The following is a 17,780-nucleotide window of genomic DNA, read 5'->3' on the forward strand; positions in this document are numbered from 1 at the left end:
CGTTCTTATCACACCCACTAAATTCACACACTGTACAGGCTCGAAGTGAACATTTTATATTCCCCAGAACAAAAACTGATGCTTGATGCAGATACCTAGTTCTAATAGACTTGCAGACCAGTTTTGTGGACTAGAAACTTGGTACCTAAGCACTGAGAGAGCAGCCAAACGCTATACAAATTATTTAAGTGGTCCTAGAGATAAGGTTATTGGAGCATGGGAGAGAAGCCTAAGGAAATGGTAATCTACACATCATATTTCTTTTGCTAATTTAATAATTGTAGAAACCTGACGATGAGGTGAGAGGTTGTTTCAGATAAAGCACCAGTTTCCACATAACTGGTTTTTTATTAAGTCTCCAGGTAAGACTGCTACTGTGCATTACGCTCTCCGCTCTGCCAGAAACACAGAGCGTGCAGAGATTCCCCGAGCCTAAAATCCACAGAATTGAAGGAACAGAGAACCAGTTTGTTGAGCTTTAAAGGCTTCCTTTCAAATACAGTTTTAAAACAAAAGCCTTATTCCTTTAAGCCGTGTTAAGGTTCCACTGGGCAAGACTTTCAGACAGTCAGACATCACACTGAGGAGCTCCACTTCCTCTCTGGCTTTTGGGAGCTTTTGAGGGGTACTTATAAGGGAACTCTTGGACTCATTCATCCCAAACTGAAGCTGTGTAAACACATCCAGTGCGATCAGCCTTACTTCAGAAAGATGACATTCAGAAAAGACTGAAGACCAGAAAAAACAAGTCCTATTTGTTTTATTACATCATTGCTGCTGTGTTTTCACTACCCATAGAATTGGTTTGTCTTTGCAGAAAAGATGAGAAAAACATTTGCCCGATACTCAAATTTTAATAAATATTGCTCATGAAGTATTAAAATCCCTGCAGAGTCATTATGCAACATGGATGCCTAACGAAGTTTAAAATGGTAACAGAAAAATGCTTAGTTACCCCGTGATGTCTGCTGACTTGCACGTGCCTTATTCCTAGGAAACCCAATACACCGGTAGAGCTTCCTGCATCATTCCTAAGATTTTCTAATCACGTCTTTAACAGTGCAGCAGGGTTCAAGCCCACCTTCAAGTGTAAGCATTCTTTATGTACCTTCTCAGTCATAAAAAGTTCCCAATATGACAGTTTCATCGGATGTCTGAAGTTTCTGGATGAGAGACTGCCAGATGCTCAGTTCAGTGCAATAGCTGGGACTTGATTTTTTTTGCTGCAGGTTGCTTAGTAAAATCTCAGTTACTATTTTCAGATATTTCGGAACAAACAACTCGGAAGCTAACTGCATCTCACTCATTATCGAAAGCAAAGCTGTCAAGTTCATCAGCTTTCCCACAGACACCAAATAATCCTTCCCTTGAACACACAGTATCGGACTTGGCCCTCTTCGCATCAGTGCGGGGGGGGGAATCAGCCAGCATATGGGCAACCCCGTGTCACTTCATGCAAACTGCCTTGCAGTTTTGCCACACAGGAACGTTACATCTCAGCACCGAACTCTTTCCTCTTGGCAGGAAAGGCTCATTTGTTCCTGCATCTCTGAAACACTGCCTAACGCCCAACCTCTCCCTCACCATACACGTGGCTCCTTCGCTGTGACTGCTGCCCCTGCCCACAGGTATTAAAGCCTTACATTGCAATAACGCTGTGTGCTGTCAATATAATCAAACCCCCACAGCTGCAAAACCAGAGAAGATATCAAAAATTGAGTTGGAAATTATGGCTACACAACACCAAGCCATGCCTGTTCCCCTGCCCTATAAACCTTCCCTTGCTTAGAATCCTACAGTCCAGCAGGCTTTATTTTGATTAACAAATTGAGACCAACATCCTCCCTCCCTGCCCCAGACAATTAACTTTTTAAGAAGCACCGAATGAGGAATCGTGCTTAGGGGTCAGGCTAAAGGGAACTGAGAGGAGCACAAAGAACCAGAAAGCAACCTTAGACACTACCGCTGCTCAGTCTGCAGCAGTCAGATCTCTGACAAGTTTGCTACCTGAGTTGCCTTAACTCTGTGCATTGACTTAAAAAACATCAGTCTTTCCCTGTAACTTGAGCTCAGGCTCAGCTCATCGTGTCAGGGCCCTGAAATTCCAGCGTGGCCACATACCAGCAGCAGCAGCAATTCTGTAGGAGTCCCAAGTGACCAGCAATAAGATGTGTACATCTCCAGAAGCCTTCACATTGCACAGAAAACAAAAGATTGGAGCAGTTCTGTGAACAGATTAATGAAATTTCCCTTCCCCAACTAAAAAGACCTTGCAAATTTTACAATCTTCATCGCACCAATCTTGCTAAATACCTGTCACCCTCATTATGCTTGCATATGAGCAAGGGTGATAATACTTAACAGCTCAACTGTCCGACACCTGCCAGTGCTTCAGCGACTACAGTGTGGGAGCTGATGTCTGCAGAAGCTGAAACTGCCTGATTTACAATTACAGTAGAGCAGTATTTCTTGACATCCTTGAAAAAGGGCACCTCTAAACTGATACACAAGAGTAAAATCACATTTATTTTTCTGGAGCGCGCTGAAGTGATGTCAGTGAAACCACGTACACCCCTAATTCTTTAAAAATACGTAGAAGAAAATTAATCCCAGCATTCTGCTGAATGCTATTCTAACCAGACTTTCTCTCCAACTCTTTTGTGGGATTTCCTTCAAAACACCTTCTTCCTCAGAGCCTACAACCTCTCAAGGTGCTTGAGAGGCAGCCTCTGATCAGGTAAATAAGAAAGCGCATTCTCAAATTAAAGAATTCATACTGAGGACACTGAGCTAGAAGCTCCTTGCTTGTACAGAGCATCCTCTTGCCCTGCCCATGTCCATCTCTTCGATAGCAATTCTGACCCTATTTTGAAGAAAACTTTTTGGACATGAGCAGGTACCAAGTGCCCTGCCCTGTTTTTTCAGTTCATTTAAATACAGATTCACAAGGAAGACAGACTCAAATGAAAACATTATACTCACTTAGCCAACATTTAAGCACTACACAGAGCCCAAGTTAATTCTCTGTTTGTTTTAAATGTCACAAGCCAAAATAAAAGCAACACTGACAACTCTCAAACAATGTCAGCCCAGCCAGCACAGTGCCCCCCCAGTACCCTCATCTAAAAAAAAGAAAATCTAGATAAAGATGATGAACGCACACAGTTGTAATCTACAGTATTTCAGTGACCACGCCGCAGCGCGCTGGTTTGTACACTTACACAATGCCAGCCGCAAACTTTGGATCAAAGCAGCAACTGAAATAACTACAGGCACGTACCAAGCAGCTCAGCCCGCTGCCAGACAATCCCAGCCAGAACCCCCACAACTTCCCGCTACCCAATGTTTTTTTTTCCCCAGCTAACCAACAGCCCTAATTAAGAAGCATAAACATCCCAGCAAGTTCATTCACATCCCTCCAATAGGAACTTGCACACAATTATAGGATATAATTGGGAAGCATGATCATTGAACTTTTAACCAGCTATTGTTACAAACTGAGAGACGGGTTAGTGTTGCTTCCCCCAGGACACAGCTGGTTATTCACCAGCTCTGTAATTAATCAAAAGGTCCTGAAATCCTCAACCTTTCAGCTACAAACAGTCTTTGCACTGGGCACACCTGGGTTTTTTTGACCTTTTTTGTGTTTCACACAATTGGTTCACAATCCCTTCAAAGCCTTTTACAAGAAGGATTCCCAGTTCCTTCACCACAAAATGAAAGAATGTTATACCGTCATACACACCTTAAATTTATTTTGCTCTGTCTGCCTAAATCTGAGAAGGAGCATCAAAACTGCATCTGATTTAGAATACTTTTACAATTAATTAAAATTTTTAAGATTTAAAATAGAGAATCATTGTTCTGCCTTCATTAAGGGGGGTGAAGAGAGGAAAACATACAGGATATATCAACTGGCCAGTTCCTTATCTTCACTTACGGCACCAAAGCACCCGCAACATTCAGCAGGGTTTGCTCTGAATGAAACAAGTCTCCTCCTCCCCGAGCAAACACATCACGCCAGGTGAACCATTTGCAGCTCTCCCATTCATGCGTTACTAACACAAGGTAACTCTGTTGCTCAGTATTTTTTTTTTTTTTTTTTTTTTTTTTTTTTTTTACATTCTGTGACTTCCTGCTTCTACATCCATGCCCAGACAACAGGATTTTCCAACACGTGTCTGCCAAGCGTAGTTAGTCTTCTATATTTTGTCTAACAAGGGGTAGTGCAGGTTCTCTCATTTAAGCAAACAAGGTAACCTGGAACTGTTCTTGAAGTTGGGAAAAATAAGTATTCTACCTGAAGTACCCTTGGCACACCACTCTTGGAAATCACAAGCAGTCGACGTCACCACTGAAGATCGAACAGAGATCTTAAAACATCTTCCAGTAATGTTAGTGCTGAACCACTCCATGTGAAGTGTTAAACTCCTCTCAGCCTCCTCAACAGCCCAGACACTGAATTAAATAACGTGTTTTGGGGAAGGGGCTAAGGATGAAAGAATTAAAATGGCAACTCAGACCAAACAAGATGAAAACTTTTCCAATTTTCACCACATCAGCAGCAAAATACCTCATTCTCCTTTTTAACTAATCAAAACCCTTTGCCTTGACAAGACCTCTGTACAGAAATTAAGATATCTTAACTTTGGGGAAAATTCTCTGTATTTACTGCTTATTAACTGTTAGATGAGCTAGGAATTAGTTCTTGTTCAAATGCTCTAAAGATGGAACGGGTAAGACAGTGGCTTCTGCCTAAAGCGCTGGTCAGGAGTTGGGGCGGGGGAAGAAAATCTTCAAGCCCCCTGCATTTAAGTAAAGGTGCAGCAGTGAAGAAGCCGAAGAACCATAAATGTGGTGAGACCATGGGAGCTGCACGCGTGGGGATTTCTCAGCAAGTTGAAACTGTAAGTATTGAAATCCTACAGTCTCATGTCACCCCAGGTCGGTGGAGAAAAGCTTAACCAGATGCTTCTTCACAGCCCCAAGTTTTGCTTGGTGTTTTTAAAGTAGTATACTCTTAAATAGCCGTTTGTATGGAGTGATTGTTTACACCCCTTCTCCCCCAATTCTGGGTTGTATCACACCACCAAGCACCATAAATCTCTTAACTACTCTTAATAAGCTAAAGTGAATTAGTTTAGGATGTCGAGCTGTTTGCAAGCATCACAATAGCCCCAACCACGAGCACTACATGCACTCAATAAAGCTGTCGCTTGGCAAGGTTCAGAACAGACGCCCCAGCGAGATTATCGGGTGTCAACTTCCATCTGGCATTTGTCAGAGCTAGGGGAAAAAAAAAAAAAGGCAGTTCTTATCAGATCTCCAAATAAAAGAAGCACTTCCACTCCATGTGGTAGCAACTGGAAAAATTTCTTTTGTGTTTGAAGCTTTAAAAATATCTTGCCCTTGAGGTTGGCTAAGTCTGTTCAGTGCTTCGAGACCCCTTTCCCATACAAAGGTAATAAAACTAAGCTTATGGTTACAGAAATTCCCAGCACATAAAAATTACAGGAAGCTGTTGCTAAGTAATATTTCTACCTAAGTAAACATCACAAAACATTTCCCACACACACCTCTGAACTTTGTTATTCAAACCTGCCCTGAAGATGTTCACAGTTGCAGAATTTCTTCTGGCACCGGTCTCTTTAAAAGCACTCGGTTCTATTTCACAGCAGTTGAAAGACATTTCAGGCTGAGCAATGTTTTTCTGAGTGCTTTGTTGTGTTGCTTGGACTAGGAAACAAAGCAAGCTACTAAAGCTACTCTTCAGTTCCTTACCAGTCCCCTACCTGTCCCAGAATCTTCCCTGGATAAGGCACAGGAAAACTGAAGACAGATTCTGTTGTATCCCTAGTCTCCAGACCTGCTTCCCCAACATCATAAAAAAACCTGGACAAACATTATTATTTTCATATGGTACCTTTCTTTAGCTCCTTTGCATGGCAATTACTCCAGACTGTCATCCCTTCTATCAGCTCTGTTTTACCATCTTCTTCAATTGGCCCAAATGGTTTCATATACCTTCCATTTTCTTTTAATGAGGTTAATATTTTACAACAAGTTCTAGATTACACTAATGGAGAGACACAACTTTCCGTTTTACCGCATAAAGCAAGGTAAGTTTGAAAAAAGAGTCTATCTACAAACCTGAAATGGCCCACACTCTTAACTCAAATTTCCTGGTAGTGTGAAGTCTCAAGATCAAGAAGATAACAGACTCCTACAAAGGTTTCATTCAGGATGAACAGGAGAAGTTGAATTTCGTCATACCGTCTAAGGAACGAAGCCCATATTTCAGACATTCATCCTTATATTCCGGGAATGTGGCCCTCCAATATTCACCAAGGGACTGGCTGATATTGCTGATGATTTTCCTGTTCATTTTTATTTTGCCATTCCGCTTTTCCTTCCTATTACCTTACTCCACCTCCAGATGACCCAATATGCAAGTAAAAGGCTGAACCCGCCTTTATAATTAGACTGTCAAAACCATCAGACTGCTTCAAACTACATAGGGACAGAGAAGACTGGCTGCAAAGAGAATTGGCAGGAAATCCTATTTCAGAGGGAATTGTTCCTTCCGCAAGTGGAGTGACAGACATATAGCATTTTTATTACATACAAAAAAAAACATGTGGAAAAAAATGCAAAATATGAAAATCATGTTTGGCAGATCTAGACTGAGGTCTAGGACGTGGCATTTCCAGCATTTTCGCTGTCTGCATTCTTCAGCAAAGACGCGCTCTGCATGAACATGCTGCACCGAACCAAGAACTATGTTTTTACGGCAATAAAAGTATGTATGTAAAAAAACCCCAAACTTATAAAAACGTGGGCTGAAAAGGTACAAAACCTCCAGAACAGGAACAGCACTTGGCTGCTATAAACAGCATAAGGCTAGACCCAAATTCCAAACAGACACATATTTCCCTCCCTTCCTACCCAAAATATAACATGAGTTGGCCTTAATTGAACCGACTTGCTTTTCACACCAACGTAAGTAATTTAGAAAAAAGAAAAGAAAACTTTTCAGGAAATAAACACCGGCCAATCTCAATCTATGGTATATCCACCTACACATCTTTGCACTCAGACACAGATTCCCCAATATCGCCACTGTTTTTTTTCAAACAGCGCAGCTGCCCACAAATCATTTCAGTTCCTCCCAACCGGTTTCATCCACAACCTTAGCTCTAACGTCTGTAAGAAGATCCTTTACTTTGTTGTCTTCAACATTTTATCGCCAACTGAAAAAATTTCTGGGCTGGAGTTAAAGCTGCAAGGATGATTCAGAGACTTGGATGTGTGCCTCAGAGATAATTATATGCTATAACTGAAAGTTAGTTTTGGAGTTAACTTGGATATCTGTGCCGATTAAAATAAAGAAATACTACACCAAAGACGCATGATCAATACGAGATGTGGCAGGGAGAACGTGAAGGAAGCCACCGCAGGAAGCAGGCACAGGAAGGTCAGGGACTGGTGTGGAAGAGATGGGGGACACCCAGGGACCCCACTCCAACCCCAACCGTTACCATCTCCCTTCCCACTCACACGAGACCTTTCCGCCACATCTTTCAGCCTTCCCACATGTGCTCTCTTCAAACTTCTTGCCCATCTCCTAATTTTCTCCTGCAAAACTCAAAGCTTAGCAGGCTGGAAAAGCTTGCCAGCTTGGGACTTGTCTCTGTCAATTGACACAGACCCTGTAACATCAAACCAATCAATATTTACATATTCTTTAAGGATTTTTTCCCGGTAGACAAAAGAGCAAACAACATATCCTGACCCACGGTCCCAGGGCAGCAGTGCTATCCAGCAGTGCTATCCGTCCAGACAGCAACAACTTCCCATCCAGAGATGCAAACCAAAAAATAGCAAACCGGAGATTCTACACCAAGTTTTACAAAACAAACCAGGGATACAAATAACCTGCGTTAAAACAAACAACACACAAGACCAAACTTCCCCCAATAAAGTTATACTGAAATTGCTACATTTCACTCCAGCATTGGCTAAAAGACAAAGAGCAAAAATAAAAGAGGGGAATACTCTTAAAACCAGAGAGACGGGAGGCTTCAGCACAGCATTAGCTGCTGAAGATTCCCAGATAAGCTGCAAAAACGCGGAGGGAAAGATTTCATGACATGAATACCCTCGGTACTGGGAGTTGCTATGAGGCTCTTCAGGCTAAGGAAAACCACAGTACAATTCACACAAGCTCTTAATAATCTTGACAAAACAATTACACATGCTAAGGATACGTTATGGCTGGCACGAGAACAGAGAGCACAGCAATTCCACCAACAGGTTCACTAATAATGTCACTTAATCTCTAGCGTAGTTACTAGCGTGCACATGTGTTGAAAATCTGAAGGCTACTCAAGAAAGTCTAAAAAGTCTGAAAGACTGCTCAAGCTGTTAAAATAACTTTAGAATCATACAGGCAGGTGTCACAAGGGACAATATAATACAGATACCAGCTTGTTGAGAACACCAGCTACCAATAAATAAAAGTACAAACCTTAGCATTCAAAACAAAGATAAGCGTGGCTTATTAAGTGGTTTTGAAAATGCACACCAGTTACAGCCAAAATATGTAGGAGCACTGCTTCTCTAAATCTTCTACAAGGAACACAGAAAACCAGATGGGACCAGCTGTATATAATTGCTCTTGAAACCATTTTCAAATTCAAATTTCGATTTCGAATTCAAGTCAGATGGACTTACTAGCTTGGCTTCCTTAGGTAACTAAGCTAAGATAGCGTGTGATACTGTACAGGTATCCTCCCACAAATTTAGCTGAATTTGTATGAGAGGCTCAGGAGCCGAGATTTCTGCCCCAATGGTAAAATATTACATTCCTACAGGTTTCATGGAAATAGGCAGTCATATAAAGGAAAGAAACCATACATTCCAGTCTGCTGTAGCACAGCCCCAGAAAATTCACAAGAATGAGGGACATTATGAACGGTCTAGCCACAGAAAAAGTTTCAGTTAGATCTTTAACCTTATGAAACAGCAGAAAACATAAAACATGAATGCGTAAAAACCAGGTTTCAGCTCTGATAATAACTGTATACCAAAAGAGTTTATAAACTAAAATGCTTTATAACCATATTTTTCGTTTTAAAAAAGGAACACACATACACAGTTGCATCTTCTTGCTTATACCCTGTTATTCTGGCAACAAAAAACAACCACTTTCTTTAAAAGGAAGCTAGACGATTTTGGGGTGAGGAGTAGCAGAGGGGAAACCACATTAATTTCATTAGTTTATGCATACTGGTAGGAATTCCTTCTCAAATTTGGCACTTAGCACTCAGAGTTGCCTTTTAAAGCTTGGCAAGAAATTCTCTCCAGGCCGCAAGTTTCCTAATTTCGTCTTAGGACACACTGCTTCATTTGGATGCCCTACCTCCAGAAAGACAGACAACTCTAAATGTGTCAGTTTTACCTCAATTCACTTTGCACCCCGTCAAGACAGATTTAACATGAATCAAAGTAAATATATAATTAAAACTAAACCTAAGGTCAGTTCCAAGTTTGGAAAAAACAAATCTGTATGAAAGTAAAAGCAACCCTAATACAGTTTAGGAACTGGAGTTCAGGGGTTGCAACAGCAGCTAACTTTCTGAACATACCTTCTCCCCTGAAGCAAAACCCCAGGCTCAGAGCCCAGTTATTTCACCCTCCCCAGTGCTCCTGCTGCAGGCAACCCCCGTCCAGGTCCTCTCTCCTCCTCCTCCTTTTCCCTTCAGGTCTGACTTGGCTTCCAGCTTCTTACTCTGTGCAAATGTTGCTCGCTCATCCACATATTTTACACCTTTTTATGGCAGGAAGGTTTCAGTAAAAATGTAATTGCACCTTTCTAGAGTCGGGTTTATTCCATAAAGACTTTTTCCTGCCGTTCTTTTCCGCCTGCTGCAGCCTTTCAGTCAATCTGGACTTTTAATCCCCTACCCAAGGCCCAACAGAGATACTAATACCACTAACTATTATACAAGATACCAGTTACACTTGCAGTCCGTTAACCTTGCGAGCTCTAGGCAGTCCCTAACTTTCCAGAGAAACCAAATACAACATTTTTGGATACATTATTCACACAGGTGAAAGAACTGCTAAAACAGCCCCATCCCAAAGGTTCTCTCTTCACCTGTCTAACATCAATTTTGAGCCTTGCTTTTAGGAACCTGTGCTTAAAAGGTAGCAATTAATAGGTACCTATTAGCCCTCCAATAGATCTGACAGGTTAAAAATTGATAGCAAACGCACAGCTGACATACATCACTCTGCAGACTCACCTCTCTGACAGCGATCGTGGGTCCAGCAGCGTTCAATGAAAATGCCGTTTACCACAGTAGGCGGACAGTTGCTCTTCCCTTTCACAGTTCCCGGACACACATCTCCACACTCTTCTTTGTCATCCTTGTTGGCCACGATGTAGTTATCTTCTACAGAATCCAAAATCCTTGACCAGTCGATCGTGGACAAGTAACATAGTTCATTGTTCTTCTCAATCCGCACAGCACCTCGAGTAATGTTCATCAGGTTATAGAGGCCGATCTCTTTTAGGTGAACCATCTCAAAAATGACTAGCGCGTAGTTAAAAAACAGATGAGTTCCTCGAATCACAGTGAGGTTAGGAAAAAGTCCCTTTAAACTCTCCAGGCCGTACACACGAAAAAGCAGCAAGTAGTCTGTAATCATAGTCAGTTTAGGAAAGCTGAGCTCGCGGAAATCTTCAGGCTTGGTTTTAAACATCAGCAATATTTGCAAGTGGCCCTCAATCACAGTGCAGTTCTCAAGCATGTTCAGCCGGGTCAGATTGTTGCGAATGTCCATGCTTCTGCAAACTGGAAGGCAAAGAGCTATGTTATTTATTTATTTAAGAAAAGGTAATTGGTTTAGTTTTCTAAATACAGTTTTGTCCAACCGCACCATAATATATAGCTATCCTCGGAATTCACGACTGGGTCCTTTTCAGTAAAGCTTGCTTCAAGTGTTAAGAAATATACTGTGGGGAACATTCCCTGGTATATGATTACAAAATAAGACTGAAAGAGTATTTCATCATTTCTTCTGCCATCTTGAGTTTCTGGATGTTACCTCTATCGCGACTGCAGTTGTAACACCAGTCCTTAGACGTCATTTGGCACTTACAAAAGTAAGAGATCTCTATGCAATTGAGTCTGTTTTCTTTAGATAGTTGCCAGTGACACACCTACCTCATCTCGGATTGTGCAATTAATGCCAGGGGATTAGAGGGAGTAATTTAGAATGGTTGCAGGGAGGGGAAGATAGGAAAAGAATAATGGCTAGGAAATAGTAGTGCTTTGGAAGAGAGCAGAAAAACACGGAAATACACACATGCAAGAGTACAGCCTACACTCTTGCCCAGACTTTGCTGACAGGAGTAATTTACTACACTAGTAATTTTTGCCCTAAGCATTCTTTTCAGATTAGGTGTTTGGGCTTTTTTGTTATTATTTTCTCAAGGTTGCAAATCTCCCTGCCTTGACTATCTGGACAGTTTATTTAGTAGAACCAGTAACCCAGAGAATTGGCAAAGTGAACAATTACGTGAAGCATCAATTAGAAGGTAAACAGAATAACATGAATCCAGGCACCAGCAAAAGGAAAAGACAGAAAGCAAAGAGTTTGAATGGGAATTTTATTTTTTTTTTTTAAACACTAAGCACAGGTAAGAAATCAAGAAGGAAATTTAGAGCACCATGCCTGTATAGCACAACAAAAGTCCCAGTGATAACCCTTTTAAAACCAAACTTCACAGAAATATACAGCCAGACCTTAAAGTTCATGGGAGAAGCCTGTGGAAAGGCAAGCCTGCTTGGCAATACAACGGCGCAAAACAACCGTTTCCCTGTCCTGTCCAGGTGGATTCCTTTTTAATTTCTTTTTTTTTTTTTTTTAAGACTGCATCCACTTTAGGGATTCTCTCTTTTGTCTATAACTGAGACAGCCCCCCCCAAGAATTAAAAGCACAGGATCTTTACTCTTTTTGTCACTGTATGTAAAGCTCACCGACTATAAAATTACCACGTCACAGCTTCAAGAAATCGCCCAGCAATAATCAGGCCTTACAAAACTGATGTAGAGACAGATGTTTAATAGTTATGATCTTCTGACTCCTCATGGTTTTACACAGACCACTGCTATGTGGGTTAAAAATAAATTCTATGCAAACGTCTTAATGATTATTCAAAAATTTGCTCCACCGCAATAAAAAAAATAAATCTGGCAACACTAATATAGGATTTGGAGCGATGTTATTGCCCAATGGGATTTTTTGGCACTATATCCAAGTCGTTTCATAAATTGCTTTCTGGAAGAAAAAGCTAATTCACACAGTGCCTCAAAGATCAAGGATGCACTTTTTAAAAGTGGGAAAGGAAATCTGATGACCCACTAGCAGCAACCTCTCTGCCCCATGAAAAACTGCAGCCAAACTGGAAGTAAGCCAGAAAGCTGTCCTGCTGCACATCCCAACTGTGGGCTAAAAGAACCAGGAGAGCAAGAGATTCAGTTCAAGTACTCTAAATATTTATTTTAAACAATTAAGATGGGTATTTCCAAGGAAGCACGTGTGTGACAGGGCAGGCCAGCGGTTTCTTCTTGAAAGGAGAAACAACAGAAGCACAAATAAAACTCAAACACTGAAATTCAATGTACAAGTCACCAGTGCAGCTAAAACTACCTGATAAATTCAAAATCCAACATCTTGGTTCTTATTTACTGCTTGCCGAGCACACAGGCAAAATACAGCAAGATAAGGTGGTACCCACAACCAGTTGCTGTATCACAGTATAAAGTACTACCTGGAGTAATTTGAATGTATACAGCTGACCTTAAGGAAAAGGAAAGGTCAAAAACCACACCTCAACTCTACAGACTAAGAATTACTTTCAAGAGTAAAAGCTCTAGGCTTTTATTGTCGCTCAAGGCCACAAAATGCATTTAGACACTAAGCGTAAGTACCCGAGTCTTTCATCATTTTGACTAGAATTAGGTAAGTCACTAGCAATTGGCCACAAGCTGGCCCCCAGACAACCCCTTAATCCACACAGCTACCCCTGCTCCGAGAGCATAGCTAAAAAGAGAGAGGTGAAGCTTGGGAGTAAACAGCAAAGCCTTTTGAAGTGTTAAATAATCATAAAAATCTACCAGAGCTGGAAGTACACGTCCACAATCCATCAGTTGTTTGCGTTTTAGAAACATCTCTATATTTTTCACCAGCTCTCATACAGAATGCATTATTTGTAATTAGTGCTGCCAGCACAGACCAGACAGGAGATTCCACGCATCCTGGCAAACCAGGATGTGACCCGAGTTATTCAAACTCTGCTGCTTTCAAAGCTGAGCAACAGCAAGGTAATAAACTGGCACGTTGTCTGCTGTGCTTAAGGGGCTGCAATACCAGGGGCTTCTGCACAAGTCCTCCTAACGGCAGGCAATGTCAAACACTGATGTTAGCCTGGTGTAGAAACTTAGGAGGAATTTAAAAACAGATCAGATGTTTGTTTCTGAAATAAACAATTGAATAAAAGGCTAACATAATTCTAAATCTACAAAGATTAAAAGGGTTTATACAGATTTTTCCACATTTAGAGAAAATTACACTTAAGAACTATTTTTCATGTTCTACTTCTGTTTAGTTTTTAAGTGATAAATACCACCACGGTATCTGAGCTCCTTTTTTTTTTTTACGACCTCAAGGATCAAGGAGAATATTAAGGAGTTAAGAATATCTGAAACAAAATACGCTTTTATCTTCTGTTCATGCAGTAGCAGCTTAAGTCACCTCATAAATTTATTGCTACCAAGACAACAAGAAGCAGCTTTAAGCAAAGTAATACGTGTTTTTCCACAGCTGCTCTCGATAGTGTTTCTTCTGCAGGGACAGGGGAATTAATCAACAATTCAGTATGAAGGCTAGGCAGGTTTGATCCCAGAAGAAGGAAAGCAAAGTGAAGCAGTCAATTATAAGACAGACAACCTGCTTTCAAAAAACACATAAGTTCGCTTTCAGGAAAATAAAAATCTCAAATTGATTCTCCAGTAGTAGACCAAAGCTATTCCTGTTCAAACGACTGGCAAAATCTCTACTAAACATAAATTCCTAAATTTCAGCAGAAACAGGCTCCACGTCCAGCGGCACAGCATTACGCTGCCAGAGAGGAAACACTCCTCCATCCCCAGTTACCGAGCTATTCAAAGGAACTTAAGAAACAATAAAATCATTATCGACACGTTTCATCAGACCCCCAAGAAAAAAGTTGCAAGGCATGCTTTTTGAAAAACAGGCAAACAAATAAATCCCAAGATGCCAAGCCTCTTGAACAAACTAGTTTGGTGACAACCTTCAAGTACTGAATGAAGAAACTAGATCTGATGTCAGAGGTTAGTTTTCAAGAGAGAGACTAACAGGGGAAGAGCTGGAACTTAAGCCTTGTTTATAGTAAACTATGTGGATACCAAACCTTAATGATTCACTGCTTCGGAGCTCTGGCTCTTTAACAACCAAGACCAGGATAATGCAGCATTGCACAGAAAAGATCACAAACCATTTAAGATAACTATTAGTTAATTCTGCATTTTTACAGTGTTCGCTGCCTACTTGAATAAACAAATTATTTAAGAAAAATTACACTCACTTTAGTCAAAACCTTTGCAATTCTATATAAGGCTGACTTTTAGAAGTGGCATTAAGAAGTTGGAAAAAGGGCTTTTGGGTGTTTCTTGGGATAACTGCTGAGACAGGAAAACATCCTGTTAAGTGACAGGTTAGTAGAAGGGACTGTAAGACAACTTCTAGCCTGCTGTAGCAACAGCATAATAAACATAAAAATATCTAATTGTGAAACATTCATTTTTAAACTTCAATTTTCCACCTCAGCCATTTAGATCTGAGCAACGAAGCAAACTGAGATATGGACTCAAAAGTGAGCCTGTCTGTAAACCTCCAGCCCCCTCAGATGACATCTCAGGTGCCTGTCCCCTTCCACCACTCAAGACAGCACTGCTGAACTGAGGGCAAACCTCTCACGGAGGTCGCTTTCTTTAATGCCAAGAGCATATATAACCTCACAGCCTGGCCTATAGAGCCTGGTTTGCTATATCATTACACTCTCCTCATTCAATTCAAAACATAAACAGAAAAGCGGACTCGTACTGCTATGCTTCCCACGCAAAGTTAAAAGGCAGCGAAGCGACAGCATCCCAGGACCACGGCAGATCACTCAGGGTAACGGACAGAAGGCAATACTAACAGACCTTAAGATCCTCATTACTTCAAAGGGAGCAGGAAGAGGTTTTACACATTGCCAGTATCAACACAATTTACATTCCGCAAGACGGTCACCCCAAAACTGACCTCCAGAAAGCTTACGGGTTTTACAGACTACTCAGAGACAGTTAGTTCACTACCTCCCTTTAAAATAGCAAGAGGGCACACTGGGATAGCTGACAGACGCAGTGGTTGCCTAGTTTTGATACAGCCCTGCCCTGCTGCACTTACTCTTTCTACTTTATACTCTCGGGAGCAAAATTTCATTCTAGACCGGGTCTCTCAACATCAAAAATTAACACAGGGTTGAGGTGGAACAAGGGACCAGTCTCTTAATGAGTTTACAAGCACAAAAAAAATCTGTACGGGCCAGAAATAATAATTAAGCAGCACATTATTTTAAAAGGCTATTACTACAGAAATACAAAGTGCAATTTGTCCCACCTGATCATTTAGGTACAGAGATCTCAGCTAGGTTTCTAACTCCCACTGTCAGCAGTAGGCAATGGAGCACACGAGCAGCACCCAAATTTAGGTGAACAGTTTAGAAGGGGAGAAAGCATATTCTAAACTCTAGTGACTGTATTGATTAGTTTTCTACTAATCACAAAAGGAGCCAAAGCAAGGTGCTCAGTAGACGCCTAAAGCTAGGTGAGGTAAATCCCACCCTACATACCACAGCTAATGAATTGATGCGCATGAGTCACATGTGAGATTTATTTCAAGAAGTTGCATTATGTTTACACAGTGATAAAAAAACCCACACAAACCTGTTTTTCTTCACAAAACAAGATATATATATCTTCGTTTTATGTGCAGGTCAGGTCTCCTTTCCTTAACCCTTGCTTCTACTCCTCTCAGTAACTTCTGAACTCGCCAACTAACTTCAGTCACATGTAAAAGAGGAAGAGAGTTCTCATTCCTGCCTCATGAAAACTGGGGATGGGTTAAGGAAGAAAAATTCAGCATCTCCATCCGAAGGATGCTTTAAGCGTGAACTCAAACCATCCACCCAGTTTGCCTGCCCTACACACATACTATATACCTCTTACCTGACGTTGTCTAAAAGAAGTAAAGAGAAAGATACAGGGCACAAGAAAAACTACGTATGGTTGGGCTCAGAGATGGGGGGAATATTGTCACCGGAGAGCAGCGTTATCACGGGGCATGTTTGTAGAGAACACAGGACACAAATCTCCAAGAAAGCAGACTTCATTAGTTCCGTTGCTCAGGGAACAACTTGTTTGCTTATGCAACTATTGTACGTGCATTTACCCTTGGAGCCACACTGATGCAGGCCCTCGCGTTAGTGTGATGTTTTCCATCAGCACTGTCGTGCCGTGTGATCCAATCATTCTCAGAAAATGGAGTCAAACATCAAAGTGGCTGAAAACCTTTTGAATTAGGGACCTTACAGTCCAAATTGTCCATAAGATACTTTGAAAAGTATTTGCACTGCATGAAAGATATAAAAATATTCCACCCCAGACTTTGCTTTGACATCTTGTGCATCGCTCCCATTTCTCCATCCATGAAGCGTATTTTCCTACCACGTAGTAATATAGCAAAGATTATGGAGTTAAGATCCCTCGCAACCCAAAAAGCAGAATATGATTGAAAAAAATAAATAAGAAGCTTCACTGTAGTAGTAGTAATATTTTCAAACTAGGAACCGCTGGACCAAAGCGGTGTATGTGTTTATTATTAGTGCTATATGTCAACTACCTTCTCCATTTCTCTTGGTAACGGGCAGGTTTGTACACGCTTGCCAGCAGGAACTTACCCTCCCAAGTTAAAACCGTACCGCTGATCTCTTTTAAGGCTTCTAATGTAAAAACACGTATGAGGAAGAAATTGGGGTATTTTTGAAATATATAACTTGTCTGACTGCTGGAAAAAAGAGGCTGTCTTAAGGGTACATCTTGCTTTATTCCCTGAATATCACACACATTTCAAAAATGCCCATCATTGCATTGTCTGCACTTGAACCGATTCTTCTCTTATTGCCTTTTCCGATGGGAAAGCTAACAGGTAGACTACGGGACTGTCTACGAGACAGACAATTTATGTGCCCGGTTAGCTCTCTTTAAATAAATACTTTCACATCTGTAAACATAATCCAAAATTAAAACCTCTAACTAGAAGAATTTCCTAAGCCAGTTTATTTAACGTGACCCATCAAAACAGCTCGTAAGGCTTAAACTCGTGTCAGCCGGGGATGTAACAAGTTGGCCACCTCCAGTACAACATCTTTATACCCCTATCTTGTATTTTACGAGACCCTGTTTAAACACCGATCCCTACCCCCGAGCTTCATCCCCCTTTAATACCCGTGGATTTGAAAGACCACCTAGAAGTATTCCTGCGGTTGAAGACAAAACCTCCCAACTCTGCGCCTTGCCACGCTGAAACCCTTCTGAAACCAGAGCCGGTTCTGAAACCGGCCGAGGAGAGGAGCAGCCTCAGGGCG

The 17,780-nt window shown here is 41.3% G+C and overlaps 2 protein-coding genes across 2 annotated transcripts in view; both read right to left on the bottom strand.

Moving 5' to 3' along the window:
* The window catches only part of INSR (insulin receptor), a 46,092-nt gene extending 32,869 nt beyond the window's left edge, over positions 1-13,223 (bottom strand). The window contains exons 1-2 of the mRNA XM_009335301.1: positions 13,189-13,223; positions 10,308-10,859 (exon numbers count right to left, since the gene is read on the bottom strand). Coding sequence (XP_009333576.1) covers positions 10,308-10,848 — 541 coding nt within the window. The 5' untranslated portion in view covers positions 10,849-10,859; positions 13,189-13,223. The remainder of the gene's footprint in view (positions 1-10,307; positions 10,860-13,188) is intronic.
* Positions 13,224-17,686: 4,463 nt separating this feature from the next.
* USE1 (unconventional SNARE in the ER 1 homolog (S. cerevisiae)) overlaps positions 17,687-17,780 on the bottom strand; it is a 13,874-nt gene continuing 13,780 nt past the window's right edge. The window contains exon 9 of the mRNA XM_009335302.1: positions 17,687-17,698. The gene's annotated coding sequence lies outside the window, so the exon portion shown is untranslated. The remainder of the gene's footprint in view (positions 17,699-17,780) is intronic.

Source organism: Pygoscelis adeliae, unplaced genomic scaffold, assembly GCF_000699105.1.
Source record: "Pygoscelis adeliae isolate BGI_AS28 unplaced genomic scaffold, ASM69910v1 Scaffold582, whole genome shotgun sequence".
Lineage (NCBI taxonomy): Eukaryota > Metazoa > Chordata > Aves > Sphenisciformes > Spheniscidae > Pygoscelis > Pygoscelis adeliae.